We start from the raw sequence: 17,430 nt of genomic DNA on the forward strand, positions 1-17,430 counted from the left end.
ATCTACTTAACCAGTCAGTGTCAGTTTCTTCAAGTTGTGATTTACGAAGAAGTTGCCTTTCATGGTGTGACCATAAGAATTCATATAATTGGAGATTATTTTAGTCGCAGTTGTCATTAAAATAAAATTCTGCCTTTGGAATTCATGACCTGATCATCCTAAATTGCAGTGCTGATGTATTGAGGTTCTAAACTTCACTGAAGTTAAGATTCTCGATAAGTCTAACCCTGGAAGTGGTACTGTTTTGCGTATTTGCATATTTATTCGTGATTTCCACCAACTTCTCCGTCCTACCGCTGTAATCATCACCACAGAGACGAGCAGAGAGAGAGAGTGCAAAGCAAGCAATTAGATATGGATGTGGGTAGAAGGAGAAGTGTGGTGGCAGGGTCGGTGTGGGAGAGCAGAATGAAGATTGATGAAGTGAGAGGTGGGATTAAGGTATTCAATGGTGAAGAAGAAAGCTCTGAGGAAAGTAGGGCCTCCGTAAATAATGGTGGTGGTGGGGATACTACAACAAGGTTAAAGAGAGGCCAAGCTGGTGCTGTGGCCACCAGTGGGAAGAGGAAGACATGGAAAACCGAGAGCTTTGATGGGTTTGACAAGAGCCCATTTCAGGTATCCAAACTAAAACCTGAGCCGCTGAAAAATTCCGAGGAACAGTGTAAGGAGCTGACTCTTTCTGCTGAGGGAATCAAGAAGAGCCCAGCTCAGGCCAGGAAATTGAGATCTGAGGGAAGCAAGGAGGCTGGTGTTTCTGTTGAGAAGTTCGAGAGGAGCCCCATTCAAGTGAGGAGGCCAAGATCCGAATCACTCAAGGGGGTCGGTGGGGAATCTGGTGGGGGAATCGAGAGGAATTCGGCGCAGTTGAGGAAGGTGAAGTCGGACTCGGTTAAGGCTGTTGAAGGAAGCAGCAATGGGATTGATCAGAAAACTCCGGTTCAGCTCAGGAAGGCCAAGTCGGAGTTGAGTCAAACTGTGGATGATTCAGGGGAGGGAATTGGCGAAGATTCTGTTGTAGGACATGAGAAAAGTGCAGTTGATGAGTTTGGGACGGCTGGATCTGACGAAACTTGCAAGGAGTTTGGCATTTGCCAAGAAAAAGTTATAACAGATAGGAGTGTGGTGAATTATGATCCGAAAGTGGCGGTGAACAATGGCGAGGATGATGATCTTGATGTTGTTGATGCAGAAGATGAAGAAGACGAAGAGGAGGTGGATGAGGAGACTAAGATTGATGTTAAGAAAATCAATGTTCCAGAGTCCAAGAAGATTGTCACCGAAGAGAAGAAGGCCGTCGGTGAAGCAAAGAAGGTTGTCAATCAAGAGAGAAGGCTTCATCAAGTTAGTAGAAAACCAGTGATCACTGTAGAACAGTCTCCTCCACTTGTAAAACGTCGTGCCATGTACCAGAATCTATCAAAGCCCACTCTGAGGAACCAGGAGTTCTCAAAACCCACTCCAAGTTTGTGTCTTTACTAACCTGCATTTGGAGTTTTCTTTACAGAATATATCTGTAGGAATTTGGATTGAGCCTGACAGTTTTATTATCCAGGTTCTTATGAACAAACTTTTCCGGAAACCCACAGCAAATTGCAAAGTTTTGGTAAGTTCTGATATTAGAAACATAGAATTTTCAGCAATTTTATCCTGAGTTAGAGTTCTATGTTTGAGTTTTCAGTGGACTTGGTAATGTGGAAAGAAGTCCCAAGATCAGCACTTGTGGTGCTAGTTGGATCATTTTTCATACTCTCATCTTCCTACACAAAGGATCTCAATCTCAGGTTAGGAATCCACAGTAAAGGAAATTGATTTTTTTACCTGAATTCTACACATTCTTTGAGCTGCTATTCCTCTGGTTCAGAACAGGGCCAAGAATGAAATCCCTTTTAATTTTTGTATCTACAGCTTTATTTCTGTGATTTCCTACATGGGGCTTGTGTATCTTGCCGCCATTTTCATCTATAGGACCCTCATATGCAGGTAAATCCCTCAAACACTTGCTAATTAACCGGGAAAGATACTACCAATTTGGTCTCTTTCTAATCATTTTCCTTTCTATTTTCTGAATGAACAAACAGGGGAGTTGTATATATGGATGATGCAAGCTATGTGCTGGGGGAACAAGAAGCAATATGGTTACTGAGATTGGTTCTTCCTTACGTGAATGAGTTACTGTTGAAACTCAGAGCTCTTTTTTCTGGAGATCCTGCAACTACAATGAAGGTAATTTTTCCTCATTATTTTTCTTGGGAAGTTTAATGTCTGGAAAAAGAGTTTCTTTTTCTTTTTGGTTTGTCGGAATGTGCAAAAGATGACAAATAGTCAAAATGTGACAATGGCAGCTGGCAGTACTGCTCTTTGTTTTGGCCAGGGGTGGCAGCTGCATAACCATCTGGACTGTGGTTAAATTGGGTAATTTCCACTTGATTTCCTTTTTATTTTTTATTTGGTTAATATTTTTAGAGAGAGAGAGAGAACTGAAATTACAGTGTCTTTTATGTGGTTAACCTTTTGCTGACGCATTGTTGTGCTCTCACTGCCTCAGGTTTTATGGGTGTTTTCACAGTTCCAAAACTCTGCTCGTTGTACTCTGCACAGTTAACTGCAATAGGTAAAGTTGCTCAATTTTAATGTGTTTTCGTGGGAAATTCTGGTCCAAAAAGTCTGCTTTCTCTGCTCTTCATGTAGTGCAATCTAAGCCATATTTTCCTATTGCTGTGAGCATAATCTGGACAAATGCATTTAATTTCTACGAGCAAAATGGAATATAAAATATACCCCACATATGAATGAACAAACAAGTTTATTTATTTGGTTTGTCTATGCTATGGTTACATCATATTGAGGTCTTAGGAATTGCATTTCATTTTGCCTATTGAACCAATTCTCACTCTCACCCACACAACATGCCTCCCTCCTTGGCTTTTCACAACTCTATGAGTAGTAGTGCTATAGTCACAAAGAGATTTCACAAAATAAATTTATAAACTGACATGTATTCATGTGATACATAGACCTACCTTTAAATAAAAGTAACTTTATATTTTAGCCACGGCAATTTGTGAGTTTATTCATGTAAAATCCTTTTGTGATTAAAATATTTCTTTTTGAATAAATAACATGAAAATCTTGATTGTAATAAATGATCTTTCACTTGGAAATTGGTAAGAGTATTACATATAGTTTGGGTTAGTCCTTTATAAGTCTTAAAAGTGTCCTAGTTTCCCATTGCAGCTAAATTTTGGGTTCGGCGCTTACACGACATATGGGAGTCGTGCTCACACAAGAAAGCTGTGGCTGCAGCCATTATTTTTCTGGTCTTGAACCTATCCTCAACTGTTGCACGCTTTTGGGAAGGTGAGAACTGGATGCAGTCTTTTAGAGTTTTCAGGTCCATCAGTCATTATCAAACTTGTTCATAGCTTTGGTTTTAGAACTTTTACAGCATCTGATTGAGAACTGTCTTCTTGCATGCATGCAGTATTCATGCTGTATGTGGCTTTCCGATGCTACCAGCAGTCTTCTTCAGTGAGATATGATTGGGTAGAAGATGAAGCAGGAGTTGAAGGAACTTCATGACAAGAAGGATCAGGAGGATCAATTTGAATGTAGAGCAGTACATACACGTACAAGGGTGGCCAAATCATTAACCATTTAAAAGGGGGAACACATTTTGTTGCTACATTCACTAATAATACAAAGGAATCTTTGTTGCTAATGGTACCATTTACAAATTACAGTGTCAGAATTAGTTGATGCAGGCTGAAGTGGCTTATTAGATCGTTACAAAAGCTAAAATGCTCGAGGCTTTTAATTGAAGTTTCAAAGTTTCGATATAGAAAAATTCTATTTGCAAACCGGTTTACCGAAACACGAAACAAAACGCGACATAAATGTAGATGCATGCCATGGTAAGCACAAAAGAAATACTTTGTTTTAAGTTTTTTTTTTTATGAATGTTTTTGTTTTACCATTAACTTAACGATGTATTTATACACTGACTTGTAAATAATAGAACTCTTTGATACAACGAGACCTTAATTAATTAAATCTATGAGTTGCATTTAGTTATCTTATGTTAATCATTCATTGATAAATGTGGTAGAAAGTTAGAAACACATGATGGACCAACACTTTCACAAATTGTTTAATCAAGGTCAAGAATTATAAGATTGCAGTCTCAATATTTTCTCATATGATTATGTCTAAAAATTGACAGAAGTACGAAATTGGTAGGAAAAGATTGTTACAAAAATAAATTTTCATATTTTATATCGTAAGAATATCAGTTTGTCATTATGATTATTTGGGTAAAAGGTACAATATTTTCTCCTACAATTACAACCCGGCCATTTAGATTATTTGGGCTTAAAAAATATCCCAAATATCTATTTTTTTTTTCTTTTTTTTTTTTTTTTCTAAGCAAGTTTGCATATCAGTAAAGAAGAAGAAATATTACAAGATACTAAAGAGGGTCTTTCCTATTATCAATATACAGATACTAGTATGATAATATCTAAAGGAATACTACCAAACATGGGGTTTGTAGCTGTCCATTTCGTCACTACGTGTGCGAATCAATTTTGAGATCTATCGATTTTTTTGAAGGTTCAATCTTTATGAGATTTCAAAGAGCTTGCAATGTCTTCTGAGATCGGGAAAATTTGCCAAACAGCATTTTCGCCATTGATGGAAGAAATGACCAACTGAGAGTAACCCGCTAGACGGATGGATGGGAAATTTAGGTGTTCTGCCATTTTGAGAACCAACTTTATTGCTAAAGCTTCTGCCATCACCGGAATGGCTCTAGGATTTTCCTCAATCCATATTTCTATAATCTCTTCTTTTGAATTCTTGCTTACTACTGAGGCTGTGAAGGAAGAGTTTCTGACAGCTGTATCAAAAGAGATACAAATTTGGTTTTAGAATGGTTTCTGCCATAATTTCTCAACTGAAGCAATTTGTTTTTCTTGCCAAGCATGCAGATTTTCTTGATGATAAGAGTTCAACTACTGCGATGCTTTGTGAATAGAAAGATTCGTATTATTGTGAACTAAATCATTCCGAAGCTGCCAAATGAAGTCTATAATCAGTATTGCAAATAGTCTGAAGGGTTGTTCATCTTTCGTATTGAGACCAAACTTTTATTTTGGATTTAAGATGAAATAGAACCACTCATTCAAAGAGTTTATTGCCAAGGAAGAGAGGTTTAGAGGCCATTTACTCTCACTCCACAGTATTCTAGAAATGAGACATTCAATAAAGAAATGAAAAAGAGATTCTTCATTTCCATCACAAAGAGGACAATTTGTAGAGGGGATGCTGAGAATAAAACATTTTAATCATTCCCTAGTTGGAAGTATATCCCAAAGAATTTTTCGAGCTTGTGACGGTCATGGATTCTGAAATTCTATAACTCTTCCCAACGAATATTCGAGATGACATTTCAGATTGTGTTTGCCACGTTGGATGCAAGATGATGAGCTGTTTTGACCAAGAATCTCCTATTTTGTATTTTTGTCTAGATGAGACTATTCGATCTTTGTATTATTGTGGGTAAATGTATTCTTTAAATTTCCAAGACGCTACTCTATTGGAAAATGGATTGTAAAATATGAATATCTCAAGAGCTATTTGCCGGATTTATCAAATCTAAGACCATGAGATTTGGCGGAAGATTGGCTAGAGGGTCTAAAGGAAGAGGTTTAAAATTTTTCCGTTGAAACCCAAGAATCAAGCCAAACTCTCACCAATATCTCAATTTTCACTTACTCTATTTATATATATATATATATACTTAATCCAAAGACAACACAACCTTCATGCAAACAAATGAGACATTTTATACTTCATAATTTAATTTAAAAGATAAATTTTAAAATTTAATATCTTACAAATAATATTTTATCATTTAAATAATATAGATGATATGCTCTATATACTGACTTAAGAGAAGAAGGCTATTAATATAGAGAAATGATATATATAACTCCCAAATGCACAAACATTGCATAAGCCCTTTATAAAAAAGTAGACCATACATTGAAAAAATGTGAAAAACTTTTTTTTTTTCTTGATGAGATCCGCATTTTATAATAATAATATAAAAAACTTGTACATTGATTTTCTATTCAACATTACTCATTGATGCAATAAAAATTGGAAAAAGTTAAAGTCACTAAGGATGGGTCCTAATACATTTTTTTTTTTTTATTTAGTACTTAATGAAGTGTTTTTAAATAATGTTATGCTTTTTAAAAAATAAAATTTAACGATATTAAAAAATGAAAGGAAAAAAAAGGCCAAATCACCTTTTCGAGACCCATAATTAGGATACACTTTTTGTGGATGTAGCACGACTCATAAAAAAAGGATATGATGCAATTGAGACTGATGTCCCAACCGATCATCAAAATCGACAAGTGTATTTTTAAAAAAAAAAAATATTGAAGATATTTAAAAAATTAAAAGAAAAAAAAACCAAATTACCTTTTCGAGACCCATCTTTAAGCTACACACTTTGTGGATGTAGCTCGACTCATAAAAATGGTGATGCAACTGAGACCAATGTCCCAACTGATCATCCAAACCAACAAGTGTAATTTTAGTTTTTATTTTTTGGTTTCCTTTATCCAAATTTTTAACATATTTATTTAAAAAAATATATATAAACTCAATAACATTCACTTACTTAATAACTAATAAAAAAGAAAAAAGAAATAAACAAATCCGTCAAAGCATCGGTCATCTTAAGCATTACTCTTTTTCCCCATAAAAAATTGTAATCAGAAAAAAACGTTCGATTTTAAAACGTTTGATGACTTCTCCAAAATAAAAACGGCCTTAAAAACGTACCAATTGATTGGACTTTTCTACCCTTTTGGTGATCCTTTTTCCGGCTTTGCCCTCCTCGTTCTCTTCCCAGACAAGTCTTCTTTCTCGGTGCGGCGGCATCAGCAGCACTGGCCGAAGACAACTGGGGTGCTTGATTGGTCCTTTCAATACTGTCGTTTTTCTCTACTTTGATTCTAATTTTGTGCTACCCCCGAGAGACTGAGAGATACAGCCTAGACAAATCGAGGTAATGTGCCCTTCCTTTTCTTCTTCTTCTTCCTCTTGTTTGTCTTCGCTTTCGTTGGTTTTAATCCATCAAAACTCATTTCCGATCCAAACAAAAGTAATGTTATAGGAATTGTGTTTTCACTGTCAATTCTTTTGGTTATGTTTGGTGGATTGCGCTTAATATATGCAGATGAGCCTCGTGACCGATTCACCGGTGCACTCTTCGAGCAGCGACGACTTTGCGGCGTTCCTCGATGCATCACTTGATTCCGCTTCTTCCGAAGAAGCTGAAGATCCCAATCAGGTTGAAACGCAAAGGTAGGTGCTGTTTTCTCTGTTGGCTTTTGGGATTTTTCGGTTTGGAATACATACATATATATATCTTAATTTTTTTGTATTCTCCGAGTTTTCTATACTGTAAATGCATTAACTTGCAGGGTAAAAAGGCGCAAAGTTGACAATATGGAAAACATAGAGGAGCTTCAGGACCCCACTTCACTTGCACCCTCTCTAGAACAAACCGCAGGTAAATTCTCTCATTTAGTTGATAAGTTCTCTGGCCGTAGAATTTTGTGAGAAATGCCTTTTAACATCCCTCCAGCCAAATCTTGGGAAAGACAGCACCAGACCAACTTATCAGAAGGTTATTTGCTACCTTTCGTCATACCAATCTGATTTATGGTTGCATAGCTTCATAATTATACCGTATAGATTCCTACATATTTCTTTTCTTATTCATTTTGAAGCGCTGCTTTGGTTGAGTCTATGTATAAATGTACATACTAAACCTACATTCACACACTGTTCTGTTATACGCAACCATGCAGAGCCATCACTCTGCCATATTCTATAGCCTTCTCTGTGTGTGTGCCAGCTTCCATATTATTTATGAAAACTTCCTGGAAAACGACACACTGGATGTGCATTACTGAGTTTTACTTTTATCTGCGATTTATGCTAATTGGTTGAACTAAATTTATAAGGAATGTGTTATCTTTTGCAGAAGCATCCATGACGAAGGATGCTTGTACGCATCCTGGTTCTTTTGGAGAGATGTGTATACTGTGTGGACAAAGGTTGGATGCAGATTCTGGTGTGACATTTGGGTACATTCACAAGGTATGCATTCAATTATGTTTGGTAATTATGGGTTTTGGTTACCTTTGCTGCATATTGGAAAATATTATTTCAAGTACTTGATTTTTTTTTTTTTTTTATAGGTAAACGGTAATATTAATAAGAATAGGCAAAGCCCAAGTATACAAAATGTAATACAAGAGATAAGACCTATCTAGTTCGCTAAAGAAGAAAGAAGAAAGCCATGTACATTTTGGCCATTAAAGTCTAACGAAATGACCCAAAGAAGTAAAGTAGTGAAAAAAAGGGAGCGAAGCTCCTCTAGTGTCCTCTCCTTATCTTCAAATGTCCTTTCATTGCGCTCTCGCCAAATGCACCACATGATGCAGATAGGAACCATCTTCCACATTACTTTAATCTGTGGGAGTCCTCCTGGTATCCCCCAACAAGCCAAAACGTCAACTACCGTAGCAGGCATCACCCAGTTTAATCCAATTCTGCTGAACACTTCACACCACAATGCTCTAGCTATCTCACAATGTAAAAAGAGATGTTCCACTGACTCACCGGCTTTCTTACACATGCAACACCAGTCCCCAATAATTATCCGACGCTTCCGGAGGTTGTCGGTAGTCAGAATCTTATCCAAGGTTGCCGTCCAAGTGAAAAAAAGAGCTTTGGGAGGCGCCTTATTCCTCCATATTTTTTTCCAAGGGAAGTGAGAGTTTGGTGTGGCTATAAGAATCTTATAGAAAGAGCTTACCGAGAAGATTCCTTTACTCGCAGGTGTCCACCACAATTTATCTTCCCGCAAGCCATTCAGTTTCCAAGAGTAAAGTAGGCTGAAAAAAGCCTCAAAACAATCAACTTCCCAATCTTGGGCTGCTCTACTAAAAATAATGTTCCAATGGACTTGGTCCCCTGACCGAATTAAAAGGTCTACCACCGAAGCATCTGGCTCACAAGCCACTCGGAACATAGCTGGAAAAGCCTCCTTCAATGCCTCCTCCCCACACCAGATATCCCTCCAAAAATTTATACAAGTCCCATCCCCCATCAGGAATCTAGTATGATTTGCAAACACTCCCCATCCTTGTCTAATGTGTTTCCAAAGTCCCACCCCATGAGGCTCAGTCCCCTCTCTGGTACACCATCCCCCCATGTTCTGCCATGCCTACAATCAACTACTAGTTTCCATAGTGCTTCTGGTTCCATATTGTATCTCCAAAGTCATTTTTCAAGAAGTGCCCAATTAAACGTTCTTAGATTCTTTATCCCCAACCCACCTGAATGGAGTGGTCTGCACACTTTATCTCACCTGACTAGGTGAAACTTAAATTCCTTCCCCATCCCACTCCATAAGAAGTCTCTATAAAGTTTTTCAATGCGTGCCGCCACAGATGCTGGAATAGGGAATAAAGACAAAAAATAGGTTGGTAAGTTGGAGAGAGTACTTTTAATAAGAGTCACGCGACTGCCTTTCGACAAATAAAGTCTCTTCCACCCTGCCAGTCTTCTTTCTACTTTCTCAATGACTAAGTCCCAAATGGATAAGGATCGTGAGGTAGCTCCCAACTTTCAAGTACTTGTGAAAGCTTCCAATATGTTGTGGCATTATCTACTGCCAATTGGCTGCGACCTTTCATCCACAAACAATCAATCCCCTAATACGAAAGAATTTTAAAATCAGAACTGGAGAGATGTAACCAACTTAGAATTTTTATCCATTTTTCCAAACATGCAAGAGTAAGATTTCCTGATTAATAGTGATGTTTTATAGTCTCAAATGGAATATGGTTTGAGCCTTTGCAACATCTGTATTTGTAGGGACTTAGGCTTGAGAATGATGAAATTGTCAGATTGAGAAACACAGACATGAAGAATTTATTACGCCATAAGAAGCTTTATTTGGTCCTTGATCTAGATCATACACTGCTAAATTCTACTCAACTTATACATATGTCACCACAAGAGGAATATCTAAAGAGCCAAACAGATTCATTGCAAGGTATTTCTGTAACCCTTTTTATGTGAGTGTGTTTTGGTAGTGTAAATAAGCATTTCAGAATATTACTGAGATTGTTTTTTGGCTGTAACCATTTATTTTGTATTTCTGTAACCATTTCTTGTGAATTTGATAGGTTAATAGTTGGCTTTTACTTTCATCTCAACCTGCTGCTGCCACAGAATATGGCAGTTTTTTTTTTAATTGTTTTTAATAAAATTGAGTTTGGTTATGCCAGTTAATTTTCTTTGAATTTCTGGGAATATTAGGGACTTTTTGTGCCTGTTGCCTAATGTAATTCATTAATTATGAAATGGACAGATGTCTCAAAAGGCAGTCTCTTCATGCTGAGCTTTATGCATATGATGACCAAGTTAAGGCCCTTTGTTCGTGCATTTTTAAAAGAAGCAAGTGAACTGTTTGAGATGTACATTTATACAATGGGTGACCGGGCCTATGCATTGGAAATGGCTAAGCTGCTTGATCCTCAAAGAGAGTACTTCAGTTCTAGAGTTATATCACGTGATGATGGCACTCATAGACATCAAAAAGGTCTTGATGTTGTGCTGGGGCAAGAAAGTGCTGTTCTTATTCTTGATGATACAGAGAATGTAGGTACATTTGTGATCAGCTAATCTTTGCATTATTAATCTGGTTGTAATTATTACATGTGCAAACCAGTCCTGAAGTTTTTCTTCTGTGTGTAACCTTCCCTTCACCCCCCTCTTCTCCCCACAATAGGTGACGGTAGGGAATGTGCTTTCTTTAAAAAAAAAAAATGTTTCTTTTTCCATATTGTGTGATGGTTACAATGATTTTTTATAGTGAAATCCCTCAAAATAAAAAGGAGCTTTCTCCATTAGTTTTGTCCTGGTGTATATAGAAGCTCTTTGCAAAACCTTAGAGATCTGTCTGAAGCTGAAAGTATGCACCCACTCCCTCTGTGTAAAGATATTATTGCAACAAAGGAGCTGAATGGGAAATTTTATGAAGTATTTCGTAGTGCCAGCTTGCCTGTGCTTCATTCTTTGATATGGTGCGCTCATTCTTGCTTCAAAGATGGATGAATATTACAAGATACATTGTATTTTATCTGATTCACTGGGTTTCATTTCTGTTTCTTTGAACTTGCGTTTTATCTTTGTAGATTTTTGTGGACCACAATCATCCTGTTACTATAGGCTAGTCTAGCTAGAATTAAAAGGTTGCTATGCATTATTGTAGGCATGGACAAAGCACAAGGACAATCTGATATTGATGGAAAGATATCACTTCTTTGCTTCAAGTTGTCACCAATTTGGCTTCAACTGTAAATCTCTTTCTGAGTTGAAGAATGATGAAAGTGAGACAGATGGAGCACTTGTAACTATACTTAAAGTTCTTAAGCGTGTCCATGGGATGTTCTTTGATGTATGTCCCTTTTTGTTTCTCTTTATTGATTATCGTTGTTAAAGTTTTGTTATGTTATGTTTTAACATGGGGGAATCTTCTGGTAGGAACTTGAGGAGAATCTTGTTGACAGAGATGTGAGGCAGGTAATTGTTTTCTTGACAACCAAAACATGACTAATTTCATTATAAGCTTCGTTTTCAAGTGTCCTATATTTTGTTCTTTAGACCTGTTCCCCACTGGCAAGCTCACGTCAATTAGTAAAATCTAGTAGTCCTTCCACGAGGATGATATCAATACAGTCCATATTATGGGATTAGAAAAAAGTGTGGAATTAAGGATTTTTTTTAATATTTTAAATGATTTGGTGTCTTATGTTTTTGTTAGATTCTTGGGCTTGGGCTTGGGGGTATGCTCCCCCTAGGTTTAAGGTTCAAATTCCCTTGGGTGCAAACAATCTCTAGGGGCCATTGGACTGGGAGATTCTCTTTGAATTACCTGAGGTGCACTTGCAAGAAACTCTTTGCCGAGGGTCTGTGCACCCTTGGGATTAGTCGGGACGTCTTTCTTGGGCACCCGGTGCCAATAAAAAAGAAAAAAAATGTTTTTGTTAGATTCTTATTTTCTACCAACATCTCTCTCCCCCCCTCCTTCTCACTCCCTCCTGCTTTTGGCTGGGTTCCACTAATCTGGCATGGGTTCTGACCTATTGGATGGTACATCATCTGAAGTCATTCATCCCAATCATATGGTTCTTTTCTATTTTAATTTTTATCTTGACAAGTAACATCCCAATCATATGGGTCCCTTTCTTGGCCATGAATCGGCTTTTAACTGTTGTAGCTTGGCTTCAATAATATTCGTTGTCGATGACTTCATCTCTTTCATAAATTGTTGAATATTTTCTCGTTAATCATTTTTTTTTTTTTTTTACTTTTCTGTATGTCACTCTCTGCAGGTGCTGAAAACGATTAGGAAGGAAGTCTTGAAGGGCTGTAAACTTGTCTTCAGTCGTGTGTTTCCCACTGGATTCCAGGCTGACAATCACCTTCTCTGGAAGATGGCAGAGGGATTGGGAGCTACATGTTTGAAAGAGCTCGATCCATCTGTGACGCATGTGGTCTCAACAGATGCTGGAACAGAGAAATCTCGTTGGGCAGTGAAACATAAGAAGTTTTTGGTCCATCCACAGTGGATAGAAGCTGCAAATTATTTGTGGCAAAAGCAACCTGAAGAGAACTTTATTGTCAACCAAACTAAGAATCCATGACTGACCTTCTAACAATCAGCGCTAACACTTGGTACTGATGCATTAGTTTGAGGTGCTTAGCTACTCTCTAACTCTGTAGACCAGCTTGTTTAAAACTTGGGACACTTCATAGATAGGTGGACTCAGTTTTGATGATTTTAAATCGCCTCAAAGGGTCAATAATTAACTAATGGTGGATTGATTGGGATACTGAATGTTGGATATTGCTCTAATTTTTTGTATATACATTTTCTCTATCTTATAGTGAGATGAGCCTTAAATTACCAGAGAGCGGCTACCTGTCTGGAACCTGATGTCCATCCCCTCTCTCTCTCTCACATAGATAATTGATTTTGAGTAATTGAACAGCAACCCAAATAGCCCTCTGCATCAAGTATTCTTAATCTATGCTAAAATTCATGTGCAGCTGGCTAAAAGATAAAGTTACGTCAATTTATAAATTTATTTTTATGAAATCTTTTGTACCCACACAGATCTCATAATTTAAAATATTGAAAAATCTAATATATTCACCCTGTCTTTATAATTAACTAATGTAACAACACCTTACTCTACAATAAGACACCCGATTTCAACAAGGTTGTTAATGATCTTGCGCGGGCGCAACCTCAACCATTGTCTACCTTAGAACATATAGTAGAACATGGGCTTGAGTTCATTCGGAGAATCGGAAGTGTTGAATATATGTGTTGGGCTTTAGGATGTCTATATCATTGATCTGTCTAAAACAAGAAGGGTTCTTTAATAAGTTGGGCTGGTTCGAACGCGTACAATCACTTATAGATCAGTCAAGAAATTTACCTGAGGGTTGGCAAAACTTATATATATTGTAACAGTATCTCTTTTAAGTACTCATTACAGCTTGATATTTTCATTGAAAATTATGGTTTTGGAAAAGAGCAAGAAATGAGTCGAATCAATTAAAAAGATGATAGAGAGAAAAATCATGTCCTTGGGTTTATAAAATGTCTTTAATTTGACATTTAAAATCTTTTTGGGGTTGAAATTTTGAGATGAAAAAAGATAGATTTCATTAAATATTTCAAAATTTTGTGTAATTTTCTAAGGAAGCTGTTAGGGGTTTCAAAATCTTTTTGGGGAGGTGGGGGGAGTCTCGATCATGTCTAATATTATTTGAGAAGAAAATTACATGTGAATATAAAAATGGATAATGCCTCTAATCATTCTCGAGAGAGATCCTAGCCATACACTAATCAATAACATAGAAAAAATTAACTTTGATTAAGTTGCATTTGGATATTGAAATTATTATAGATGAACTGACTTGATATGTGAATAGTAGTTTTTGTGAATCTCATTGACATGTATTTAAATGTAAATAAGTTGACATATATATTTGAATTAATACATTAAATAGGTTGAGATGAGATGACATGAAATCATTTCTATATCTAAACATAGTCTTACTAAAAGTCCCGAAAAGTTGGGAATTGAAGAATTTTATATGATAATATTCCTAGAACCAGATAGATCATCGATCCTCCATTAATCCTAGCTGATCTTCTTGTGATTACCAATAATTTAGAACTACGGCAAAAATACTGTCGTGAAGACTGATCACGATGAAATGCATGCTGCGTGTGGGACTCCATCTCTCTCTAGTACTAGTCTTCAACATATATCAGAGTTTGGAATACTTTTGAAGACTTTACTTCCTTTGCACATGCTAGCTACACAATATCATGATCATGGACAACGAACCTACGTACCAAACGAAAACTATGTGGGGAAAGAAGAAAATATATATATATATATATATAGTTGCATTAAATACTTATTGGAATTAGACCCATCCATGCATGCATGCAAGTTGAGATTTGGGAAATTAAAACATTTTTTCTAATTTAAAAAAAAAAAAAAGAAGTTGCAAACAAAAGTTCATGTTTAGCACAAAATTACATGAGAAGATCAGAAATACTTTAACCACAAAAAATTCTATTAAAATAAACTCACAAATCGATATAATTTGATGTGATACGTTAGATTGTAAATCAGCTACTTTATTATAAATTATATCTAACATTTATATCATATGAAGTTACGTTAGTTTATGAGTTTATTTTTATGAAAATTATTTGTTTGAATCATACAATGAAAGTCTTGATGAATCATGAGGATTGGGTACAAAATATTATTGCATATTATTTATTTATTTTAATTAGAACATTGCATTTTTATTTTCAATTATCTGAATTTTCATATTGTAGAAGAACTTGCAAGCTAAATGGTAGGTAAATGTATTTATGATATTGTGAGGTGATAGAATTGAATTAATTGAGTGGCCATTGTGATAGCTTATCATATTATAAATATGTGGTCTATATATGTATTTAGCATTTCTAGATCAGCTCAGTCTATTTCTAATTACTCTATTATTTGATTTGTATCTACCAATTCTCATATTAATTAAATCTTCATACCCACTTGTCACTTGCAGAGTTTTTCAAAAAATAATTAAATTAAATTTAAATAAGGCATAATAATTAACACCTGTCATCAGGAGTTTAGGACCACCTCCTCCCCCCCAACTTAAACCTCAAAAAATCATGTGATATGATATTAAAACATCTATTTCAATGAAGAAAACGCCAAAAAATGAAAGTACGTGGTACTCATGAATGGGATATTTGTAGTTTTAAAATGTATAAATTTTGTATATTTTTTTTAAAAGTGATTTAATTTGGGATGCAAATAAAAGAATTATTATTTTTAATAATAAATCTTAATTACTTTTAAAAATATTATTATAATTTGTATATTTTAAAATAATAATACTACATACAGTTGTAGAATTACAAATACCGAGCAATCGCTTTAAAAAAGAGTGAGATCCACGATTAAAAAGTTAATTTTTTTTTCATGTGGGTTCCATATTAATTAATTTTTTTCAAAACGACTGCACGCCGCTCGCATAACTACAACTGTAAATATCATTTCTCATTTTAAAACTGTATCGCACAGAACAATTGGCAACCTATATAGAGATTATATAAGAGAATTAGTTTATTTATTTCTCGTAAGAAAAATGATATTTATAGTTATAATTGTGTAAATATCGTATAATTTTTTTAAAAAAAATAAATTAATATGAAATTTACATGAAAAAAATTAAATTTTTAATTATATATTTATTTTTTTTAAAATAATTATATAATATTTATATATTTTACAATTATACGTTACATCACTCTTCTCGTAAAATATCTTATTTCTCAAATAAATGTCTAGTTCAAAGGACAAGAGGTGTTATAAGCCATCTGGTCTACTCACCTAACAGCAGGACACGTAATTAAATCTATCGAGACACGTGTATAGCACGGAATGTAGCATTTTTGTTTTTATCTTCCTGGGTGAGCATCAGCGTATCAGTATTTCACGGTTGAAAAACGCGCAACACATCATTCAAAGCAGTTATCCATTTTTGTATGAAGTCAATGCGCCGCTGTGGTTTTCTTTGGACGGTTAAAGTATTTTATATCTTATCATTTACTTATTATAATTTTTTAATAAATTTAATATAATAAATAATTTAATTTTTTTAATTTTAAAATAATAATAATAATAATAAAAAATAAGATTTTTTAACTTTTTATTTTTATATAAAATTATCTCATTTCATCTTATTATCTCATTTGAGCATTATAAGTCAAATTTTATTATTTTTATTTGATAAGTAGGATGAAAATTTTAAATTTAAAATAAAATATAAAATATTATATTTTAATAATATTATTTTTTTAAGATTTGAAAAAGTTAAGAAAAAGTTAAATTATTTATTATATTTTATATGAAGATTTGAAAAAGTTGTAATGATAAGATGAAAATTTTAAGTTTGAGATGAAAACTTTTTGTTACCAAACCAAACCTTAAGGTTTCGTTTGGTTATACAGATGAGATAAAAAATATGTAAATAGCAGTGAGAGAGTTTGTGAATAATAGTGAGATAGTTTGAGTTAAGATATTTTATAAAATTTTAAAAGAAAAAAAAGAAAATTTTTAATAAAAATATTATAAAGTTAAAATATAGTTTAGACATAAAAATGAATAATTGTTGGTACGTTACTTGTCCATCTGTTGGTTTAATATTGACAAACATGTGACGATAGTGGCCCAAATCATGTGCTTAAATTAATCAGAGTTTATTTTGGACTTATTAATAGGCCTAATGGCATTAGTCAAAATCAAATCACACTAACTTATATTAATTCTTCATAACCTGTACATAAAATATTAATATCACAAGCTAAACACGACAAAATTAATTCTAGTGTTTTTAATGGAATCTATTCTAACCCTTAGCACTAGCATTGGCTAGCTTATGCATCTTCATCTTTAAATTTGAATAATATCTCATTAAATTCACCTACATTAGCTTCTATGTCTTTAAATTTTTACATAATTATAAATAATATTTTTTCAAATTTAAAGAAATACTATTTATTCTTCAAATATTATTTTACTATTTATTCTGTCTCATACCCATTAAAACCAACTTTGTATAATTTCTATTAAGATGATTTTGATACATAAAATTTGTATTAAGTTGATAATAAATAAAAATATTTTATTATCATTTGATTCAAATATGCATAATCTAGTGTGA

The 17,430-nt window shown here is 34.6% G+C and overlaps 2 protein-coding genes across 3 annotated transcripts; both read left to right on the plus strand.

Annotated features, from left to right (window-relative positions):
* On the plus strand, window positions 1-3,721 carry LOC122299767 (reticulon-like protein B21). The gene is made up of 9 exons (XM_043110202.1): window positions 1-1,465; window positions 1,556-1,606; window positions 1,682-1,784; window positions 1,909-1,983; window positions 2,082-2,226; window positions 2,346-2,415; window positions 2,549-2,614; window positions 3,238-3,360; window positions 3,485-3,721. Exons 1-9 carry the CDS (start codon window positions 355-357, stop codon window positions 3,580-3,582), a joined length of 1,842 nt encoding a protein of 613 aa, XP_042966136.1. The 5' UTR covers window positions 1-354; the 3' UTR covers window positions 3,583-3,721.
* Window positions 3,722-6,903: 3,182 nt separating this feature from the next.
* Window positions 6,904-13,072, plus strand: LOC122299788 (RNA polymerase II C-terminal domain phosphatase-like 4). 2 transcript variants are annotated; one of them, XM_043110235.1, is made up of 10 exons: window positions 6,904-7,084; window positions 7,256-7,383; window positions 7,503-7,591; window positions 7,667-7,708; window positions 8,069-8,184; window positions 9,970-10,150; window positions 10,469-10,758; window positions 11,372-11,557; window positions 11,644-11,682; window positions 12,495-13,072. In XM_043110235.1, exons 2-10 carry the CDS (start codon window positions 7,256-7,258, stop codon window positions 12,804-12,806), a joined length of 1,383 nt encoding a protein of 460 aa, XP_042966169.1. In that variant the 5' UTR covers window positions 6,904-7,084; the 3' UTR covers window positions 12,807-13,072. The 2 variants fall into 2 exon arrangements, with proteins under 2 accessions (XP_042966169.1, XP_042966170.1); XM_043110236.1 differs by lacking the exon at window positions 7,667-7,708 and having other exon boundaries at window positions 6,906-7,084.
* The last annotated feature ends 4,358 nt before the right edge of the window (window positions 13,073-17,430 follow it).

The sequence above is a fragment of the Carya illinoinensis genome, chromosome 16 (genome assembly GCF_018687715.1).
Source record: "Carya illinoinensis cultivar Pawnee chromosome 16, C.illinoinensisPawnee_v1, whole genome shotgun sequence".
Taxonomy (NCBI): domain Eukaryota; kingdom Viridiplantae; phylum Streptophyta; class Magnoliopsida; order Fagales; family Juglandaceae; genus Carya; species Carya illinoinensis.

Coding starts and splice junctions, on each gene's coding strand:
- LOC122299767 (XM_043110202.1), top strand. CDS start 355: ATGGATGTGGGTAGAAGGAGAAGTGTGGTGGCAGGGTCGGTGTGGGAG. Junction 1,785..1,908: donor ACAAAGGATCTCAATCTCAG/GTTAGGAATCCA, acceptor TTGTATCTACAG/CTTTATTTCTGTGATTTCCT. Junction 3,361..3,484: donor TGTTGCACGCTTTTGGGAAG/GTGAGAACTGGA, acceptor GCATGCATGCAG/TATTCATGCTGTATGTGGCT.
- LOC122299788 (XM_043110235.1), top strand. CDS start 7,256: ATGAGCCTCGTGACCGATTCACCGGTGCACTCTTCGAGCAGCGACGAC. Junction 7,592..7,666: donor CTCTCTAGAACAAACCGCAG/GTAAATTCTCTC, acceptor ACATCCCTCCAG/CCAAATCTTGGGAAAGACAG. Junction 11,558..11,643: donor TCCATGGGATGTTCTTTGAT/GTATGTCCCTTT, acceptor ATCTTCTGGTAG/GAACTTGAGGAGAATCTTGT.